At 41.2% G+C, this 21,611-nt stretch overlaps 1 protein-coding gene across 1 annotated transcript; it reads left to right on the top strand.

Annotated features, from left to right (window-relative positions):
• Positions 1–2,205: 2,205 nt before the first annotated feature.
• On the top strand, positions 2,206–21,036 carry LOC139296423 (uncharacterized). Its single transcript, XM_070918824.1, is given in 16 exon segments — positions 2,206–2,293; positions 2,453–2,490; positions 2,492–2,540; positions 5,089–6,230; positions 8,199–8,380; positions 8,560–8,731; positions 8,946–8,996; positions 9,344–9,456; positions 12,495–13,044; positions 13,690–13,893; positions 13,979–14,140; positions 18,051–18,205; positions 18,777–19,034; positions 19,931–20,102; positions 20,344–20,385; positions 20,935–21,036. Coding segments are annotated over 16 exon segments (3,480 nt in total).
• The last annotated feature ends 575 nt before the right edge of the window (positions 21,037–21,611 follow it).

Raw genomic sequence — 21,611 nt, forward strand, 5'->3', positions numbered from 1 at the left:
TAGTGTAAGCCAAAGTGGAACATTGGCCCAGTTTAGCCACAGATACCCAGCTTAGTTAATGTCCCGAGCAGGTAAGCTTTCCATTATTTCCCTCTGTAATAATGTCAGTCTCTTAATGAGTACGGTTAATTCATCCAGCTACTACTTATTCTTGTGTTTAAGTGTGAAAGGCGAGGAAGGAGGCATCAAATTACCAGAGATCTCCCCTAGGGGGTACTGAAGATCAGCCCACGGCGAGGAAAGACAAGAGAAGGAAGGCAGGTTGCAGAGGACTGAAGATGACCCTTGGACTGGGGAAGGACAGGGGGAGGAATCAGCTTGCAGGGTGTCAAGGATCATCCCAGAGTGTGAAAAGGTCCTTCGGGGACAGCTTGCGGCAGGCAGGGGAAGTCATTTATTGAATTTATTACAGGCCCCACTTTTCTCTCTGTCTGCCCTGGGAGCTAATAGCTAGCAGCTGCATTATGCTTAATACCCTCCTTATCACTTTCAGCTAACGTGGTTTGACATACACTTGGGGAAATCAGAGAGAATAGGAGTATTGATCTTGGTTTTTGGCCCTTTTTAATGCACAATGCTGTAGTGGTGGAGAGTGGGTGTGAAGGGCCTATTCATTCCACTGAATGTTTTATTTCAGCATCAATCATTTCTCTCTTTCTATCTGTGTCTCTTCCTCTGTTGCTCGTTTCTCTCTCTGAGAGATCTGAGGTAGAATGAACAAATGACAAACGATACAAATGAGGTTGTCTGTTGGAGGCTGCCGTAGCTTCCCTGCTTCATTTAGCGGTGAAGGAAGAAAAGAGCTCCTTTTCCGGAGCCCTCGAGCCATGTGTCAGGACTTCAACTATGAAAGTGTACATGCATGTATCTACAGTGTGTATGTGCATGTGTACACTCATATAATATATACATGTAGCTTCCCATGTGTCCTCCACTTGACAGAATCATTTTAGCCAAGGCTAAAAACCCAGATCTATGATCACATCTCACATAAAGGACTGTTCATCAGTTATATAGATGATGTTCATCAGTTATATAGATGAACTTTCTCCATGCAGCCACTGATACTTGTACTGAAGACTGACTGATCACTCTGTTAATACTTTATCATCCAGTATATCACTATTTAATGAGGCACTCAAAGTCGCTGTCGCTGTTGATTACAACCTTTGACCCCTTTGAAATGAATATAAGAGATTTCTTGCCACACCACAGACAGTGTTAAGCAAAACATTGTAAAGCCACTGTAAAATGTCAGAAAAGCATGGAGGTCAATGGAAAAATTACATTAGAGGCAAGTCAAGGCAGGTTTATTTGTATAGCACCTTTGGAACACAAAGGTTATTCAAAGTGCTTTACATACTGCAAAGAAAGGCATTCAGACATTTAAAAACAAAAACAAGAAACTAAATTAAAATAGAACAAGATAAGCAGAATAAGATCAGATAAAATAAAATGCAATTAGCCAAAAAAAAAATAGACCAGAGACACAGTTACAGTGCAGTAAGTTGCTGAATTTAATAACGGAAACAGCCAGGAGACTGTTAGCTCTGGTTAGCTCTGGTTAGCTCCGGTTAGCTTGGACTTTAACTCCAACATTCAGTAAAAATTTTACTTTGTCCAATATTTTGGTTCATGACCAAATACCTGCAACAGTAATGACCTCAGCTGATTCTCAGCTGTAGTCTGGTTTGTTGCTACTTAGCAAATGTTAGAATGCTAACACACTAAGCTAAAATGTGTTAGTATGGCTGTGGACTTGTAGTCTTGTTTTTCCCCTTCTTCCAGTCTTTGTGCTAAGCTAAGCTAACTGCTAAATATGAAGCTACAACGAGGAGACAAACACGAGTGGTGTCGATCTTCTCATCTAACTTTTGGCAAGAAAGCAAATGAGCATATTTCCTGCAATGTCAAACTATTCCTTAAACATTTGCATTACTCACTCCTTTCTCATATCCATTTTTTATAATCATGCATTTCATAGCAGGTGTACAAATAGCATGATTTCATCTGTGCTACATGTATTTAAAAAAAGAGGAGCCATTTCACATCAATTTACGCATTTAATTCACAACTTACATCAAAATGTCCACATATTTATGTTACACAGGACAGCAAGACATGTATGTATCCTCTTTTATGTAACTATTCAGACTATGTAACATGTCAGGCCTTTGCTTTATATAATCTAAGCACTTCCTATACATGACTCTTGCGTTGTTCTGCATATTACTTGCAGCTGAGCAGGCACCTGCGCCGGCAGTAGAGGACACGCACGGCACCAACAGACGAGGTAGCCCCGGGCCAAGGCCACTGGTGGGACTCAGTACTCACTTGAGAAAGTGGGTTGTGCATTATGTGTTTACTGTACTGTATCGGCTATGAGTACTGCAGAGTGTGTGTGTGTGTGTGTGTGTGTGTGTGTGTGAGAGGGGGGGGGGGGTCACTACAGATGTCCTTGCCTTGAGCTTTCTCTACATGAAAATCAGCGCTGCTCTGGATGAATAGCTGGAACAGAGTGTCGTCACATGATTCCTGGAGTCAGACATGGAGGGTTAAATCTTTGTGAAGAGAATACATGTAGTCATTGCTAAAGGGGAGTGTTGCAGTAAGACAGACTGGAAATAACAACACTTTATAACATTATAATATCTCAAGACCAGGGTGTATTTTATGAATTAAGCCATTTTATTCTATTCTTCTCAACACGTGACTGAAGAAACATGGTCAAAAGATACTAGAGCACATATGTTAGTTGGTGTTCAGGGGCAGCCAGGTTTGGAAACATTAAATGCAGCAGAGAAAAGGTAAGTGGGAAAAAGAGAGAGACAGTAAATGGGATAGAGAGACAGATTAAACTCAATGAGGGAGAGAGAGGCGGCGATCTAAGTGAGAAGCACAGGAGCTTGCTGCCCTCTAGTGCCAAATACTCCAGTTCCCTCCGTGGCAACAACACAACATGACACAGTTGAGATGAGGATGAATTATTCATAAATGACAGGATGATAAAGCAGTATTTCACAGATCTTAGATATGAGATGTAATTGATACCGTAGGGCTGATATCAAACACATGCTTGTCTCTAAAAATAAGTGTAATCTTGTGGACAAGCCACTTGTTTTTGATAGTTTAAAGTGATACCAGTAATACTTTTAAGTATTACAAGACAATGCTAAGCTTGTATGTGTTCCTGAAGCAGTATTAATGAGTGGATTATCAACTTTGTACCCTTTACTTATCAATAAAGTGCTGATAATATGAGCTCCAAGTAGCCTAAATGGCTATCCAGGCACCTGTTGTGGGCTACATGCATCATTTCAGGTTAGCTCACCACCTCCTCTTCCCATGTCAACAGTTTCAGCCTCCCTCTCTCCCTCTCTCTCTCTCTCTCTCTCTCTCTCTCTCTCTCTCCCACAGATTAACCTAGTAGTGCCAGTCAGCACCAACACAGGGGCGGTTCAGGTTTAATGTTTAAGCTTTTACTCCCCCCTCAGTTCTCCACACACATTGGCCGATCGCCCTGCGTGTGCGGAACTGAGCATCTAACACCGGCAGTGAGTCACCTGAGGGACTGGAGAGGGAGAACTGAGTGGGCCTGGTGGACACGGTGGCCATTTTACAGTAGGTATCAGTTCCTGCCAGAAACTAACATCTGCATGACCAGAGAGACACGTTGGGGTCAAACCGGGTAAGAAAAGTTGTTGGTTTTGAGATCTTTTTATTGTCCTAACAGCAAATATGTTCTGTGTTATTAATGTGTTCCCACTTGGATGTGCTTGCTGTGAGTCACAGCTCAGCTTAAACTCCTCTGTTATTAGTCAAGCCTGAGCTCTACTGTAGTCATGTTGTGGTCCTTCTCTGAGTTCTTGTAGCATAGAGTCTGGCGCATGTCTGATGCTGACCCACACAAGTCACACAACCCAGACCATTCCAGTGGTTTGGCATTGTTTTGGTCCGCGTGCCACAAATCATGTACCGTATACTTAACATCACAATGCAGGTGTATGTTGGAAATCTTTATGTTTCTTCTATTCCAGACACTTCCTTAATTTCCATTCGATTTGAAAATCTATTTGCAGACTCTTAAAACTTTCTTGAGCTGTGTAATCCTTGAACATTAAGTCTGCATTATTTTTTGTCAAAGTTTGCACTTAACACAAAAAGGAAAGAAGCCTTTTTGTTTATTGTGATGTATTACATAACTCAGTCTTTAAAGCTGCTATAATGAATATTTTTATTTTAACGATGGATCAAATGACAAAGTGAAAGGGATAACTCATAGGCCTCATTTACATCTGGTGTTAACATGTGATCTGCATCTGGATACATTGTCTGGATAATGACATCCGATCCATGTGTTCGCGTTTACACCTGGTATTAAAATGTGTTCTCGTTATTTCGATTGTGCTCGCATTGTGATCGGAGGCGGGGCTGGTGGACTTACCAATAAACATGACATGTCCCAGGTCAAGGGAAGCAATGCCACAAACTTCGTAATTCATTTCTAAATCACTTTTGCGAGGGAGGACTTGCTAGCTACTTCTACTACTTGTAGCTTTTGCCGGGCAGCTTGAGTCAACAGGAAGAGTCAGGTGACCTTTCAACTTGCTGGCTGAATTCTTTCTTACTTTTCAGTCTTTCAGCTCATTGTTTTGGTTTTTCGGCTTCAACTTCAAGTATAGCCTACATGATTTATAGTTAAGGAACTGGTATGGTCCTTTAAGATTATATTGTCAGAAAGATTTCCATTATTTCATGTCGTCTTTATTGGATCATAAAATCATGTCTCAGTTTTTTTATACAATGGAAGGTTTTATGAAAGATGATATAACGCTCATATATCTGAGTCTTGCACATTCACAGTAATTTTTGAATCAAATACGAATCAATTACTTGTTAAAATCATCGCATGAAAGCTACTGAGCTTCAGGTGTGTTAATTATACATTTTAGAGCATATAATTATGGTATGTATGCTTGCATGCTTATTATATGTAGCTAATAATTTATCCCCCCCCCTAGTTTCTCCCTCTCCATGCTTCATAAGGGTTGTGTGATCACTTCTTTCTCAATGAATCACCAAAATCAGCCTGCAGCATGAAAAGCTGGAGCAGGAAATTCAAGAGACAAGAGTCTGACAGTGTGGCTGGGTCCTCCTCTAGCGAGAGGAACTCCATTAGTGATCCACCAGTGCCTGTGTGGGTTACTCACACACCCACACCAGATAATATCGCCGATGATGAGGATACGAACTCCACAGTCCGAACATCCAGCACTCCTCCTTATGCAGAGAAGGAGAACAATGACAAAAAAGGGAGCATGAAGGACAGGCTGAAATCACTCATCCCTGAGTCATGGGGGGGCATCATCCATAAATGGACAAGGGAAAGTTTGAATGACTCTGAAGTGAGAACAACTATCCAGATCCTTCCTAATGGGACCAGGGTGAGCCCTCCTGTAAGCCCCCTGCTGGAGCGCAGGAACTGGGGTGAATCGTTGGGCAACTCCAGCCACAACTCCCATAAGCCTTTGTTAAGGGAGAGCCCCTCTGACGATCTGTCCAGTCAGGGCCCACGAGAGGAATCTCTACTGACCAGTATCCACCCTGCAGAGTACTACGCAAAGAAGCTGGAGGTCTACAACCAGAAGTACTCTTATCTGAAATCCTGGCCAGGCCTGCTCAGACTTCTTGCCGGACTTCAGCTCCTATTTGGGGGCATGGTCTTTGCCTGTGTCATCGCCTACATCCAGAAAGACAGTGAGTGGTCCAATAGCTACGGACTCTATAATGGTGTATATAACAATGGGCAAGGCCTGTCTGGGTACAGCTACAGAGGCCCCATGACTCCCTTTATATTAGCAGTAGCTGGAGTCTCCTGGATTATAACCCTCATTCTGTTGGTGATGGGATTAACTATGTATTATCGCACCATACTCCTCGATGCCCCCTGGTGGCCTCTGACAGAGGCCTTCATCAACATGGCGCTGTTCCTGCTCTACATGGCAGCTGGGATTGTCTACCTGAACGACTTGAACCGCGGGGGGCTGTGCTACATGACAATAGGCGTTAACCCCATCATGGCCAACCTGTGTCGGGTCGATGGGGGCCAGATGGCGGGAACAGCTTTCATCTTCATCAACATGGCAATGTATCTGGGAAGCTTCCTGGTGTGTCTGAAGATGTGGAGGCATGAGGCCGCACGTCGGGAGAGGGAGTACTTTGAGAACAAGGTACAGTTCATTCATCCTATGGAAATTTTAGATTAAAGACGAGATCCTCGCTTCTAAATTTAAAGTGGGAGGGAAATCATTTTCATAAAAAGAATGAAGTGTCTCATTCAAGAGTCACTTAGCTGGATGTGGGAAGTGCTCCTCATGGATTCAGATTAGAAGTATGGTTACATTCACTACATAAGGCCTATACAAAAAGTGAAAACTTCCCCTTTAAAGTGTTCACTGTCACAGGTTTTGCTTTCAGCTTCCGTAAATATTTAGCCCATGTTTAATCCCCTTTCTTATGTGACTCTTTTTACTCTTTTTTGTGCTGCTCTGTCACACAGGCTCTCCTAAGGTATGAGACAGGAGGCTGTCTTAATCAAGTTTGGGCATCACACTCCCCTTTTTGGTCTTTTGGGGTTATGTTAAGTAAACTTGGCATATCAAACACCACGTTTATTGGTGGCAACAGTAAGGGATACTTTTACTGATTGCAAATGAGCAGACAACAGCCCCAAAACAACAGTGGCAGATCAAATCCAATGAAATTTAATGTCAGTCAAGACAATCTGCAGTGAGCATGCCTTTTGTCAGTATTGATATGTCAGCTTTTTCTTCTGGCTGATACCATGGCAGTCAGCCAGGATTTGTCCCAAAGCTGTTTTTTATTTCTTTCAAACTTTATTGACCATGTAGTCCTCTTTGTATAAATGTATCAGAAATTGATGTTACTGGTGAAGTAGACATTCGTGTTCTGCCACCACATGTATGATGCCCTCTCAATGCATGTAAAATCACGTGACAATGGGGTCATGGCTGACAATGTGTCAATGGCAGTATTATGCAGATATTTAATTATGAAGAACAAAGTTGCACCTGTAAATGCTGGTAACCCTGTTTTATCGCCTGTATCTTTGGTATCTACAGTGAGAGGTTTACTTTTGGATAGCACAAGAGATACAAACTACTCTGAGCAGATAACAGACTATAGCAGATAATGGCATGGCAACATCAACACCACTCTGTTACGGCCATGCTAGCGGCTCTGTGAGGCTGCAGGCACGGCGGTAGTTTGAGCTAAATGCTAACACCATTAAACTAACATGCTCACAATGACAATGCTAACATGCAATGTTTAGCAGGTAATGTATAGTGTGTTTACCATCTTACTTTAGCATTTTAGCATGGTAGATATTTCAGTCTAGACTGACAGACCAACCAACATTGCCATCCCTGTAGCCGCTAGCATTAAAAACAAATAGCTAACGTGTGGTTGTGGCCGTTGGCATCTGATCCATTTTAATTAGCACAACACGCCCATTAAGCAATTCCGTTAGACTAGACAGAAGTCTATATGTTGTTGTGCTAGCTGCTCAACAAGCTCACTGGTATGGTCCACCAGTGTGACAAAAGTGGCACAAACACACAAGTTCATTTCTAATAATGTAAATCAACACAGATGGCTGAGATATACAAACATTACATGTGTACATCTGCATGCTCAGTACAGTACACATGAGCACAGACATGGTATTGTTGTTATGTTGTGAGTACTCGTGATTGTTCCCTTCAACAGCTACCAAGCTTATTACTGTTTGCAAATAAGAGTCCGTGCTGTCGAGCATCACAGCCACCACCTATGGGTGAGAAACAGCATGGTCAGCTAATGTATTTGATGTCAAATAAGAAAAGGGTGAGAGGCACATAATAATTCCACCTCCCAGCTGAGGGAGTGCAACTTCAGAGGCTTAACTTGTCAGGGCAAAAGAATGGGGCAGTTTTTTTTCCCTTGGCTGTGCTTTTTTTTTTCAATTTCTCTGACACGTAGCTTAACCTAAATTTTGCTCCTAGGCCTCTTAGAAAGCTTCTTGTAAAGACGACACAGGCCTGCACACGTAGTGGTGTGTAGACATTAGATCATTTCATATGTTGGTTCATATTTTCTGAATAATACTTCTTCTCCTTTACTTTTAGCCCCAGGAGGAGTTTCACCAGTCCATCCCACTAACCCCTCACAAAACAAAGCGCATATCATTCAAGGATGAAATGGATAAGTCTCTGAGTAAAGATTATATCAATGAGAACCATAAGAACCCAGTCACTCTGAACAGAGCCGCAGCGTCTGAATACACCCCCAAAATACACGTCATCGCAGACTACATCATGTGAGTGAGCTTTCAAACTATGCATGTTAAGGGGTTGTATGCATTTCTTTTTCACAAAACATTTCTCTATATTAGTCAAACATACTATGTACTGTACATGACTGCATCTGACAACAGAAACAAACACAAAGACTCAGTTTGTAGTCACCAAGTCACTTCCCTAAACTCCTCCCCTGTAGGAAGTATCCAGAGATCAGCTGTGTGGAAGAAAGGGAAAAGTACAAAGCAGTTTTCAATGACCAGTATCAGGAATACAAGGACCTCCACAGAGACATCAGCACTACCCTCAATAAGTTCAGAGAGCTGGATGCCACCATGGTACGGCTCCTCAGAGATGGAAAAAGCCAAGAGGTGAGATGGATGTATCACAGCCTTTATTTAACCATTTCTAATAAACATATGAACCATTTCTGTCATAGGCTTCTTGGATTTAATTTGAGGTGAAAAGGTTGTAATTAGGCCTCCTTTTTGTGCAGCCATATTGAATATATCTATTTCTACATGATGCAATTATGATGCACACTGTGTGAGTGTTTGGTGTCATATTTTGCTGTTTATTCTTTAGGATCGGCAGAGGATTCAAAGCATTTTGAAGAAGTATCAGCAGAAAAAGAGTGTAAGTGATTTTCCATCTGTTCACTCTAAAGCAATTGAAAAATAATTTGCCAATTCTCACATTTAACCCAGAGATGTGTTAGAATGGCTACTGTTGTGTAAACACCCGGGCGATATTTGCTTTTCTTCCATGAAGCTGTCCACTGATGCAAATAATATTGCTTCCATCATGAAATGTGGGTAGCTCTGGCAATTCTCATTTAATGCAGCCACATTGCAGAATGAATGAATCAGTCAAGGCGACAGTTAGCAGAGACGTAGGTAATAGAGGTTGCTGCCATTAATCAATAGATTATTTATGTGTGTGTGTGTGTGTGTGTGTGTGTGTGTGTGTGTGTGTTTTCACAGGAGCCTGCCTTCCTAGAGAAAAAGGAACGCTGTGACTATTTGAAAGCTAAATTAAGCCACATCAAAAACAGAATCCGCACTTTTGACCAGGAAACTGTGGCAAGTGGTCGGACATGAAGAAGACCAGAAAGAAATATATGCAGCACCAAATAACCTTTGTGTCACTGCTTCTTTGTCCCTTTTTTTATGTTTTGTTACGTCAGTATATTGATTGTATTGAATATATTGTATTTTGAATGAAAAGCACATTTTTCATGTTGGATATACAGAATAGATTATTAGATACAGGCATCAACATGAGGTTAGAGTTGACATGTATTATGAGGGCTACACTTGTACAGCTTTCACTACATATCATGTCGCATTTTCTTATTATAGTCCTGTTATTGCAAAGGAACAACAAGTTGATTCAGTGTGTGTTTTGAATTCAGGTTCTTTGTTCAGTGATCGCAATGTTTTCAAAAAATATCTCTAAAAGTTTGTTGTTAAAAGTTGTTTTTTTTACTTGCATGCATTGTATGCTGTCTCTTATTTGCACTGCCATTTGATGGTTCTTTTACTTGTCAAACACAAGTAATTTTAATTGCAGAGGAATATACATGGTTTTTGTTTTGTTGGAAAAGATAAGATAGCACTTCTTTCATCCCGGGGGAAATTGTTGTGCAGCAGTTGCTGTACAAAGTCGTAAAGAGTGCAAATATAAAGAGTGAAAGTATAAAAATATCAATGAACAGATATTCAAAAATCCACAAAATACAACTTCATTGTACCCGAACGACAGGGTTTGTCTGATAAGTTCCCAGACAGGATTAGTCACAGACAATGTCAGAACACATCTTGGTAATGTGGTCACATAATTATAGTCTATCTTGTTTATCTTCTGGAATCAACTGCTTTCAGGCCAAACTCCCCCACATGAACTGTCTGTTAACGTTTGCTGTGTCCCCTCGTGGCTATAAAACCATATGCATGCACTATCATTAGTGCTGTGAACCGACTTGTTTTATAGTCATGACAGCCACCTGACCTCATACATCAGTGTCTGTCAAGATAACATTATCAAAGTGTTTCTGTTCTGGTGTGTGGACTGTGATGCCGACCCTCCTGGTCATTTGGATGTATTGAGTACAGTGATGTTTGCTGCCATTGTAAAGTGGCACAGGTAAAGTGGAGGACACAGTTATACTGTTTAATCTCTCCGAAAAAGCCAGCAGTACTCTATGTGATAGTTTACTGGTTAAACCTACATGTTGGACAACACACAACTTCTAGAATTGCCTTCAGGACTGCAACTAACGATTATTTTCATAATCATTCATCTGCAAACCTCCAATCTTTCTCAATTAAGTGCTTGGTATATCAAATGTCAGAAAAGAATTTTAATAAAATGTCCATCATAATTTCCTAAAGTCTAAGGTGTCTGGTTGTCTGAACAACACTCCATAACCTGTGCGTATATTTCTGTTTACTTTTATGTAAGACAAAGGAAAACAAATCCTCACAGTGGAGAAGCTGGAGCTGGGTAATAAAAATGACCTTTTTAACATAGTAAGTTGATCCAATCAATTGATTGACTAATTGTTTGACTTCAGATTCCCTTTAATGTATGTAGACAATTGCTCCACTGTATGATCACCTATGACAGTAGTATGCAGCTATAATAATAATCATAAAATTATCATCATATAGCCATCGTTATAATACTTATGGTTTGTCAAAGCAGTCATGCACTTTAAAACGTTTCAGTGCATTGTATGAACTGGCCTGAGAGTACACTGCATAATGTGCAGTGTTTAATCTTTAATGTGAAGGAGCTGCAGCCTGTGAACTGTCTATCAGAGCACGTGGAAGCCGTCGGGTCAGTCGCGGGTGAACTGTGTCCCCGCGGAGACACGCAGCCGCTCCTCAGGGCCCACGCTGAGCCAAGCAGCTCCGCAGGTTTCATCTACGGCGTCTTTGTTTGTCAGTGAAAAAAATATCCAGCATGGGACATGACGAAGTTTACGATCGTCGTTGAGGCATAAAGTGTGCTGTCGGAAAGGCGATATGAGGGCAGCTGAGCTGGACGCGAGCAAAGTGGAAGAGCGTTTTCCTCTAGTGTGGGTAAGTTGCGTAGAAAACTCCTAATTGATCATTTCATTGTTGAAGTTGTCAGAAGGTTTAAATGAACATTTCATTTTATATTTGTTGAATGATCTGACCTCTTGACCGTTTAAAGAAGACTGCCAGGTATCTAAAATGGACTTTAAAGCTTTTGAAATAACTTGCAATTCGTTTTTGACCAATGCCAAACAAAGTGTTCAGACCTCACACTTGGAATGGAAAGTGGACAGAAGCTAAATATTTAGTTTGTTAGTTTGTTTTGATGTAAAACAGTATGAATGAGTTTGTCCAGTAGAATTGCAGGATAAAGAGCAGAGAGAGGAAAGCTACATTTAAAAATATGTGATTTTTGTTTTGTTGTTGTTTCTTTACTTTCTGAGAGCACATTTGAAAAGTTCTATAAAAGCAATTGATTAAAAAAAACAGCTCTGCCACGCCTGACTGGGCATATTTTGTAGCTTCCCCTTGTCTCTCAGTGGGCTGACTCTCGGCAGGTGCTCACAGGTAACATACAGTAGATGCAGCTCAGGGAGGGAGCACTTCTGTGGTTCTCCCCTGCAGTAAACACCCTTGCATGGCTGACCTGGCTCGCCTCTTATCGGCTGTCTGTCTGAATTATTGAAGCCTGCTGGTTTGAGTTCCTCTGGAGTGATGAAGTGTGGGTCAGCGATACCGGGGAGAGGGTTCAGGCACAGGCTGAGGTGAGCGAAGGGCAGGGAGGTGCATGCTGTGCAGCAAAAAGTGCTTAAAACAAAAATCTAGTTACATCAAAGTGCTGAAAGGACAGAGGAACAGGCAAAGTTACTTTATTTTCTGCTTTTAAGAGCTAATGTACTCATGAAGGCATCACTCCAGAGGAGAGCAACACAAAGTTAGAATTTGCCGCCTTCAAAACTGCTGTTGAATTCATTATTTTGTGGTGCTGAAACATGTAAAGTGCTATGATGACATTACAACATGTAACAAGGACATTGATTTTACCATTTCATCAATATGATCTTGTTTTTCCAACCTCTTCTAGCTGAAATTGCAGTTACACCCTCTACACCATGTATGAGCCCCGGTACTACGATAGCCCCCCTGTGTACAGCCCGCCTTACAGCTCCAACTCACAAGGCTTCTACCCCCCAAGGAGCGTTCACTCCCCCCAGAGCCAGTATGTCCCTTACGCCTATAATGCCCCTCCAGACTCCTACTACATGGAGGGGAAGCCTCAACACTTCTACCGCTGGTTTTCTCCTCCTGGTTTCGTCAAAACCTTCCAAGGAGCTACAGTGCTCATGTGCTTCCTCATCTTCGCCTGCGTGGCTTCAACCTTGGTGTGGGACATGAATGGATTTGGGTACGGGGGCTATGGTGTCGGGGCTGCAGGTGGCGTTGCAGGGACGGAGTTGGGGTATTATGGAGGCAGCTACGGTTACGGTAGCTCTTACATGACGCCACAGTCTGCCAAGTCGGCGATGATCTCCATGGCGGCCATTAACTTCCTGGTATCACTGGGGTTCCTGGTGGGGAGTTTCTCACGGTCACGGATCATGCGGGGGTGCAGGTTCTACCTCACTGTGTTCATTTGTGACATCATCTTAGCTGTCCTTCAGGTGAGTCTCGCCAAATATAAAAAGGTGTCAATCAATGAATGACTGCCTTCACTTGTCAGGATGACTTTAAACATCACACACAGAACAACATGTTGCAGTCATGAGAGGGTGGTGGAGGTGGAAAGAGTAGTAGTGATAGCACAGTAAGAGGAAGAAGCTGGGGGTGATTTGTAGCCATGTTGCATTCTGGTCTATTAAAGTTGCGGGCCAGAAAATCAAAACAACAAGCTGAAAGATGCTAAAAAGGTCTGTAGAGCTGAGAGGAACTGCAGATTCAGGTGATAGTTCTCTGTGGGGTCATCACTGCAAGCGACCCCTTTCACATTACACATACGTTGTTTATGTAAAAATATTGATTAGTGCAGCTTTAAGCTTGACCTGTCACGATCCATCCCAACATCCTGTTTCGGAAGGAATACATCACATTGAGGAAGTAATGACACCATGGGACCTCTAGAGTTCAGACGTGATACTAAGCTAATGGCAGAAAAATGATGCAACTGACTGGTGAACTCGTATCTGCTACATGTATGAGAAGCCTCTTACTGTTTATTAACATGTTACATTAGCAGCATCATTCAAAGATAACGCAGAAGGCCTTTAAATGATTACTGTGATTAAAAGTGCCTCTCCTTTGACTTCAAGGGCATCATCGACATCATCTTTGTGATCGGGGTGAACCCCATGTCTCAGAGCTCTCAAAGCATGCTGTACAATCCCATGCTGATGATGTGCCAGAACATCCAGGGCAGCCCCAGCCTCAGCGGCAGCGTGGGGGCCGGTTTTCCAGGGGGGTTCCCCATGTACAATCAATACCTGCACCACTACTGCTACATGGACCCCGAGGAGGTTAGCCGGATTATTCTATTTCACTTCTATTCTCTTCTCCTCTATTTTATTCTATTATAATCTATCATTTACTTGCTTTCCTCAGGCGGTTGCGTTAGTGTTGGGTCTGATTGTGGTGTTGGCTCTGTCCCTGTCTGCGTACTACGCCTACAAGACCCGCAGCAAGATATGGCGCCACGGCAAAGCTAACATCTACTGGGACGAGCCGCTGGTCAGGCCGTCAGAGGGGCAGGACGTACAGGACTGGGTGAGTAATGTCTCCGTGTTGTATGATTTATTTCTTCATGATATTTTAACAGAGATTGACTGGGGATTGTGTTTGTATTGTGTAAGTGAGTTAGTATATACTACTCACAATAAGTCCACAAAAGACTTGTGGTTTATGTTTATTTCTTTTTTTTCCAGCCAGATAAAGAAACAAAAGCCAGAGTGACGTCAATCTCATGTCTTTTCAAGTCACCGGCACGTATAAAGCACGTATAAAGCTCAGGGCCGATATATATCCTCATCGTCAACTTCCTTGTTTCTTTGTAGTGTTCATTTGGTTTCACAAACCCACATTACCTGCTGTTGTTGACTCAGAGAACGTTGCTCTTTATCTTCGGCACACCCAGGTTTCACTCTGCCTGATCATTAACCAGACCAGTGATAACAGCTGCACAGAAACCATATAAAAAGCTGTGAGGCCAGGAGACTCTGTGAAAGTAATTCACTTCATGGTTAAGTTTCAGGTTGTTATCAAACATGCATTTCCTGCACACAGTCATAATCGCATATTTTTTTTAAGGATTAAGGACTGAATCATTTGAAACCAGTCAAAGAACACTATAAATGACTCACTGTGTTCTTTACCGAAGAAGAAACAGTCATTCTTACATGAAATAAGTATTTGACTAAACCAGCCTAGAAAATACTGTGTGGAAGATAGCTAAGATTACTTTTAGTTGTCAAAATGTTACTCTTACATTTGCTTAGAAAACCTTTTTTTGTTTCTTCAACACAGAACCATGAAGGTTTGAAACTAATTGCACCATATATTTCAACAAAGACGTTTATTACTATACTATTTCCACAGCCATAGGGATTGAACTTCAGTCACTTATTTTTTTACTGACACTATTCTCCATGTAAGTATTCGCCTAAAGGCTTTGCTCTGAATTGTCAGCCGCATTGTACACACAAGATTTTCAAATATAACACATTTATGCAGAAGTATCTGTATTCAAAATTGTCTATTTTGGGGGGGATTTCAGATTTCAGAGGCAGCTCACTTTTTTTCCCCCTGTGGTCATTATGTGGCTTAGATAAGCGATTGTTTATGCGCTGCAGCTCAACACCTACAGATTGTAAACCATAGCTGATGTCTGTGTCACATTGGAAAACAGGGAATAATGACTTCTCTCTACAGTCAAATGACAGCTTTGGTAGTTTGTTCAACCTACATATGTTTGTGTTCAGTAGACACGGTGGAAGTAGTGTGAAGCCGTTACACTGTGGATGGATATGGGTGTACAAAGTGTCCAACGTAGACTGCAGTTCACTTCCTGTCTATTGTACACCAGCGGTTCGTGTTGGCTTGTGACCCCTCAAAATAAAGCAGCGTCTACTTGTTCTGCTCCATCACAGATTATGGCCTTATTGTGGAGTTATGAGTAGTTCAACCAGAGTTTCCTTCTTTGATGCTCTTATTTGAAAGACTTTAGGAGTCACGAAGAGGTGAAGATATCCAGAATTTTACAAGAAAAAGAAAGAGAAAATTCTGAAACAATATACATGATTTTGTGTGTGATAAATATCTGGCGGCTGCTCACATTATACCCACAGGTTGGGAGCCACTGTCCCAGACCATCAGCATTTAGCAGGTGCTGTAGAGCCCTGCGAACGCTGTGCTGTTTGTACTTCACAGCAGTGGCCTCGTGGTATTTAGCAGTGATTAATCTACTAGAGTAGCCGTGTACTATGAATGTATCATGTCCACCATGACTCATTATGGAAAGGGAAGAAACACATTCAATCAGTTTATCCAGCGAGGCCTTGGCCTACATACTGCGTATCACTGCAAAGTGTGCAGCTTCATCGAGATGCAGGCCCTATTCTGGGGCACTCTTGTATTTCAGTGAAGATGCTTGCCTTGCAGGGAGGCATATATAATGTATGTGGCATGTATAATGTATAAAAAGGGTTGAGTTGCCTCAGTGTTGCTGTGTGAATCCCTCCAGAGTGTGGTGGCGCTAAATGATTCAGTATGCAAAGGGACTGCTACATACCGCTGCAGATTAGACTCCCGGCAAAGAATTCATTTCCTTGTGTTTTGTGCTACATTTCTATTTAACAGAACTGCAAAGTAGTGATGATTGAGAGAAAAGAATGTGGGATAACTACATTAAAAGCCAACACCGCATGATTTTTTAAATGCTTATGTTGATTGCGTTGAATGGGACAGTCCAATTAATATTTATCAACATGAGAAACTCCTCCCAAAGTCACAGAGGAGAACAGAGCGAAGACTATAAACATGATGTGATGAGGTGTCAAGTGTGCGGCGGGTCCTGAGAGATGATGTGTGGAAAAACATATTATAATGTAAGATATTTCGTGGGGATGTTGGATTTATTTCATGTTGCAGAACTGTCAAGAGAAAAATGCAGAAATGATTAATCAAATAGGTGATCAAGAGAAATAAACCTGGCAGATAAGCGATTAATATTTCATGAAATAAAAATACCATTGAATTGCTAATTATGGATCCTTTAAAGTGAAGATTTTTTTTGTTTTTTGAACAATTTTAAGACATCACTTTGGTCTAGAGCTGAAACAATTAGTCGATTAATTAATTAGTTGATTGACTGAAAGTGAATCAGCAACTATTATGATAATTGATTAATTGTTTGAGTCAATTTTCCAAAGATTCACTGGTACCAGCTTGTTAGATGTGTCACCGTATTTTCACAATACATATTATAGACATAGTATATAAACGACTATAAATGATGAATCAAGAAAACAATCAGCAGATTAATCTACAATGAAAATAATCATCAGTTGCAGCTCTGAAAATAATTAAGAGATACTTAAACCTCCATCTCTCCGTCATTCGAGCACTTCCAGAATTCCTTGTCTTTGTCTTTGGATTTTAGCTTCAACAGAAAGTGTCAATTTCACAAACACTGACTTGACTGAACAGTGCAGGAATTCATGAGATCTATTTCACAGCCTGCCTTTTTCCAGACATTCGCGTCAGCTCACTAGATCCTCATCCAGAAATAGGCCAAAGACTAGAAGTCATTAATTATGGATTATACAGTATGACAGTAGATTACATGAGACATAATGCAGTTGTAGTGTTTGGTATCGTCTGAGGATGTTTTCTTTTGACCATGAATTTGTTTTTTGTAATGCTGTATTTAAAATCCCTTTCCCTTTTCTGTGGCTGTAAAGGGTTGCAACATTGCCGTGTTGTACTGTGGGTGTTAAAATTTTCCATTTGATAAGCACATTGTGTCCGGGTGCTCTGCTGCATGTTTGCCTGATAGTTCAGAAAGATGGAACAGCGGAAATGTTTGTTCCACTGATTTCACTCCTGTCTCAACCTTTCTCAGTGTGATGATACGGGGACACACACACACACACTCACACACACACACTCACTCCTCCATTGGTAACATGCGTTTCATGTCAGACAGATAGAAAATTGGTTTTGTGTGTTTCTTTCCAATTAATTGGTTCTGATAGTTGTTGAAAGAAAGGATTTGAGGTGAGACGCTGATCATCCTGGAAGGGAAGCGACTTCTGCTCTCTGAGGTTGATGGATGTTAGAGCTTCTTTTCATTTTACTGCAGTGTGTCACACTGTGGCCAAGGCTACTGTGTGTGTGTGTGTGTGTGTGTGTGTGTGTGTGTGTGTGTGTGTTTGTTCTTGTATCTGTCTGGCTTCATGCAAACATGTCTGGCAGAGAGTAGAGTGTTTTCCTCCAGTTCTGTACTTTGCTTCTTTCTCTCCAGCATAAGAAATGCATTTAATCCTCCTGAGGGCTGTATATCATGATGCTAAATATGGCATTATGTTTCAGAATACTGAAAGTCTTACAGATCAAATTATCTGCACTGTGACGGAACAAACATTAAATGAAGGGATTCAGTCTCCTGATATTGTCTTAGGTGAACCATGTTGGAGAGGTGCGCAGCACCCAGCAGGCACCAACTGTTGTTGTATCAGAGAGAGCAGCACCTGACCTGAGGGCGGAGAACAGTGTGGTCTCCTACAGCAACGGAGCAGTCAGCATCCACAGTGAGGGAAATTATAAAAGCAACAGGTGAGAGATGGTCGCAGCTGATGAGTCCACAGTGTGGTCTGTGCTCGGAAAAATATGCTCCTGATTCTTAAAATGCACACATCTTACTTCCTGTGAGGACAATTATTAATGCCTGTTTGACTGCTTCCCAGACAATGATTAAAATAAAAAAAACAAGAAATGTCTTTTCAGTTTAAATCATATCAATTATGGTGATTATATTATTGTTATTTGTTTTTGTGTGGACCCCAGGAAGACTAGCGACCACTTTGCGGAAGCTAACGGGGATCCAAATAAAGAATAAAGACGGTCTTTGAAGCATTCATTTGCTGAACTCACTCACTCATACCCCCCCGCTCTCGCTGGGGAGTGGATTTAGGACAGGCAGTGAAATTTGGGTAAATAATAAATACAATAAAAAGAATTACTCCCTGCTGCAGTTTGGTTATAGTTAGGCAACTTTTAGTTACTTAGTGTTCATAGTTGTTTTGCATTTTGATTTAAAATGTTTAAATGTATTTCTTATTTCCGCTGCTGTCATGAAACAACATACAATACAATCATCTAATGCTTGTGACTTGTTTTTCCATAGTTTCTCTGCTGACAGTAACCGTCGGGGTGTTGAGCCTCTGTACCAGAACAGCAGGGTCATAGTTTCCTCCAGCAGCTCCTCAGACGAGACTGACAGCATCAGGAAACCTCCTCCTTATCATGTGGAGAGGGAACAGAGGAGGGACCCCGAGCCCAGGCCTGCTGCTCAGGAGATGATGGAGTCCCAGTTTGAAACTGGTTACACCACCGGAGACACCGGCAATGAGCTGGACCGGGACCACACAGATTACCTTTACAGGTGGGCCACTACTCCAGTTAATTCTGCAATCGTGGTGTGTTTATCATCTGAGAAAATATTTAACCAAGGCAGATTTATTTGTATAGCACATCACACAAAGTGTTTTTCCATAATTAATTAAAGCAAAAAACAGGAAATGCAACATAAAGCATTAAAACACAAATTAAAAGGGTAGAAGCCATTTCTATTTTTTTTAAATAAACGTAGAGAAAAAAGATAAAGAAAGATGTGCTGGCATGAAATGTAAGTGATATCAGTTTTCCTCAAGCTGAATAATGTTAAAAAGATGTGAAGAGGTGCAGGCTAAAAATAAATGTCTACTGTGATACTTAAGTTTGGTTACTGTAATCAGCTGAAAGACTTTTATTTCAATGAGTTTCACTGGAGAGCTGTTTTGTCTGCATGCAAAATAACAGAATATTATTTTTATATTATTTCTTTGTACTTACGGCAGGAAAATGTTGAAATTTAAAGATGTTGAATATCAGCAGAAATGTTCACTATCAGCAGCTTGAAGCAAGAAAAATCAGCATCAGTGTCAGTTTTTTAAAAAACCCTTGGTTGCACCCAAATGAAAGTATTTAAGAGCAATCTGAGAGGAAGCGTTACTTCCTTCAGGCTTCACTTTTTCTAATTAATCACAGGATTAATGGGGAGAATGTGTCCTGCCCTGAAACAGACAGTATTCATATTATTTCAGAAGAAAACGCTGTGATACCACAAATACTGGCCAGCATCACTACTGTCTTCAAGGCAAGTTGGCCAACTGTTTAAATGATTTTAATTTAATACTGAAGATAAAAAGAAGACTAATTCCCTTCTATTTTTGCCTCTGTTGCAATAATTGTTTTAATTTAATAATCATTTCATGTCTTCATATTAATATCCCACTCCAGGCTGTACCCAGAGATAACTTCAGACGAGCAGCGCCGGCAGTACAAGAGGGACTTTGACTCCGATCTGGCCCACTATAAGAGCCTCTGTGCCGAAATGGACGACATCAGTGACCAGATGCACAAGCTGAGCCGCGAGCTGGACGTGTTGTGCGAGGGCTCCATGAAGTACCAGGTAGAGGAAAAACACAGGGCAGGCTGCCAAGAGAATATACCGTCATAGCTGTGCCTTTTAATTATATCTAACCGCTTAGTTCATCCTCAGTATGAGTCTATTGAGCTGCCACAGAAACACAAAGTTGTGACGATGAACCACGCCAGATTTCACTTTGTGCTACAATTTCAGAATAGTCTTGTATTGTTTATGTTATAGAGTTGGCACAGTTCAGTGAGAGAATGTGTATTTCCATTTTCAGGGTGTGGCAGATGAGTATAACCGACTCAAAGACCTTAAAAGGGTGAGTTGAATCAGATCTGTGGTATCATAACGTAAAACTAAAGGAATAGTTCAGCATTTTGGGAAATGCGCTTCTTCGCATTCTTGCTGAGAACGGTACGGCCAATATGAAGCTACAGCCAGCAGCCTGTTAGCTTAGCTTAGCATAAAGACTGGAAGCAGGGGAAAACCGCGAGCCTGGCTCTGTCCAAAGGTAACATTTCTTCGCCCGAGTGCAGTGATTTCCTGAAGTCTAGACCTAGCAACCTCACAAAATTCAAATTGTGACTGAAATGGAAAGTACTGTACGATCTCTTGTTGTTTTTACACTAATTAAACTAAATATAATGTGTTAATTAGTGAGTAGTGTCGTGTTTCTAGTCTTTAAGAGTCTTTAAGCTAACCAGCTCCTGTCTGTAGCTTCATGCTTAATTTCCAGATATGAGAGTGGTATTAATATTTATATCTGTCTGCATTTCTCAAAATGTCTGACTATTCTACTACTAGTGTTGCTGCTACAACTGATAATGCTGTTTAATATCCACTTGCTTGCGTTTCTCTTTCCTTCTAGACACCAGACCATCAAGCAAAGAAGAAGCAGTGCAAAGAACTTCGGCAAAAACTTTTCCACATCAAACGTCTGGTGAAAATCTATGACCAAGGCCTTTGTTAGTGTGTCTTAATAATCTGTCCAAACAGCTGAGGATGAACACTGACGGGGTGTGACCCGGCTGAAGAAACACAGATTTATCCTCCATTTTCTCTTCAGTTTTACTGCTTTTCTGTTCGAATTGTAACAGTTCAGCCCAACATGGCCCTCACACTGGCCTTGTACAGTCACTGAACCTCAGCTGTTTTTGACCTTAATGTTTACAACTTTACTTTTGCAGCTGTCAGAGTAGATTACTGTCAGAATATAGAGCTACTGACAGAAGTTTCTCTGTGTGGTTGTAATATAAACTGCTTGACAACATGGCACTCCTAACATTTGAATGTGTTGTACCTTGTGCTAGATTTTACTTACTTACTTACTTACTTACATTTCAGTGGCAATTTTAATTGAATAATATTTAATTATTTGTGTGTTGTAGTATGGGAACAAACGAATGTCAGGTTTTTCTACAGCGGTAATACATGAATGAAGATAGAGCAATAGAAAAGGCTATTTAAATAAATCAGCAGTCAAAACACCTCCGTTTTTGGCATATGAATTCACCTTCATTAATACACGTATACATGTGTGGTACA

The sequence above is a fragment of the Enoplosus armatus genome, chromosome 14 (assembly GCF_043641665.1).
Source record: "Enoplosus armatus isolate fEnoArm2 chromosome 14, fEnoArm2.hap1, whole genome shotgun sequence".
Classification (NCBI taxonomy): Eukaryota; Metazoa; Chordata; class Actinopteri; order Centrarchiformes; family Enoplosidae; genus Enoplosus; species Enoplosus armatus.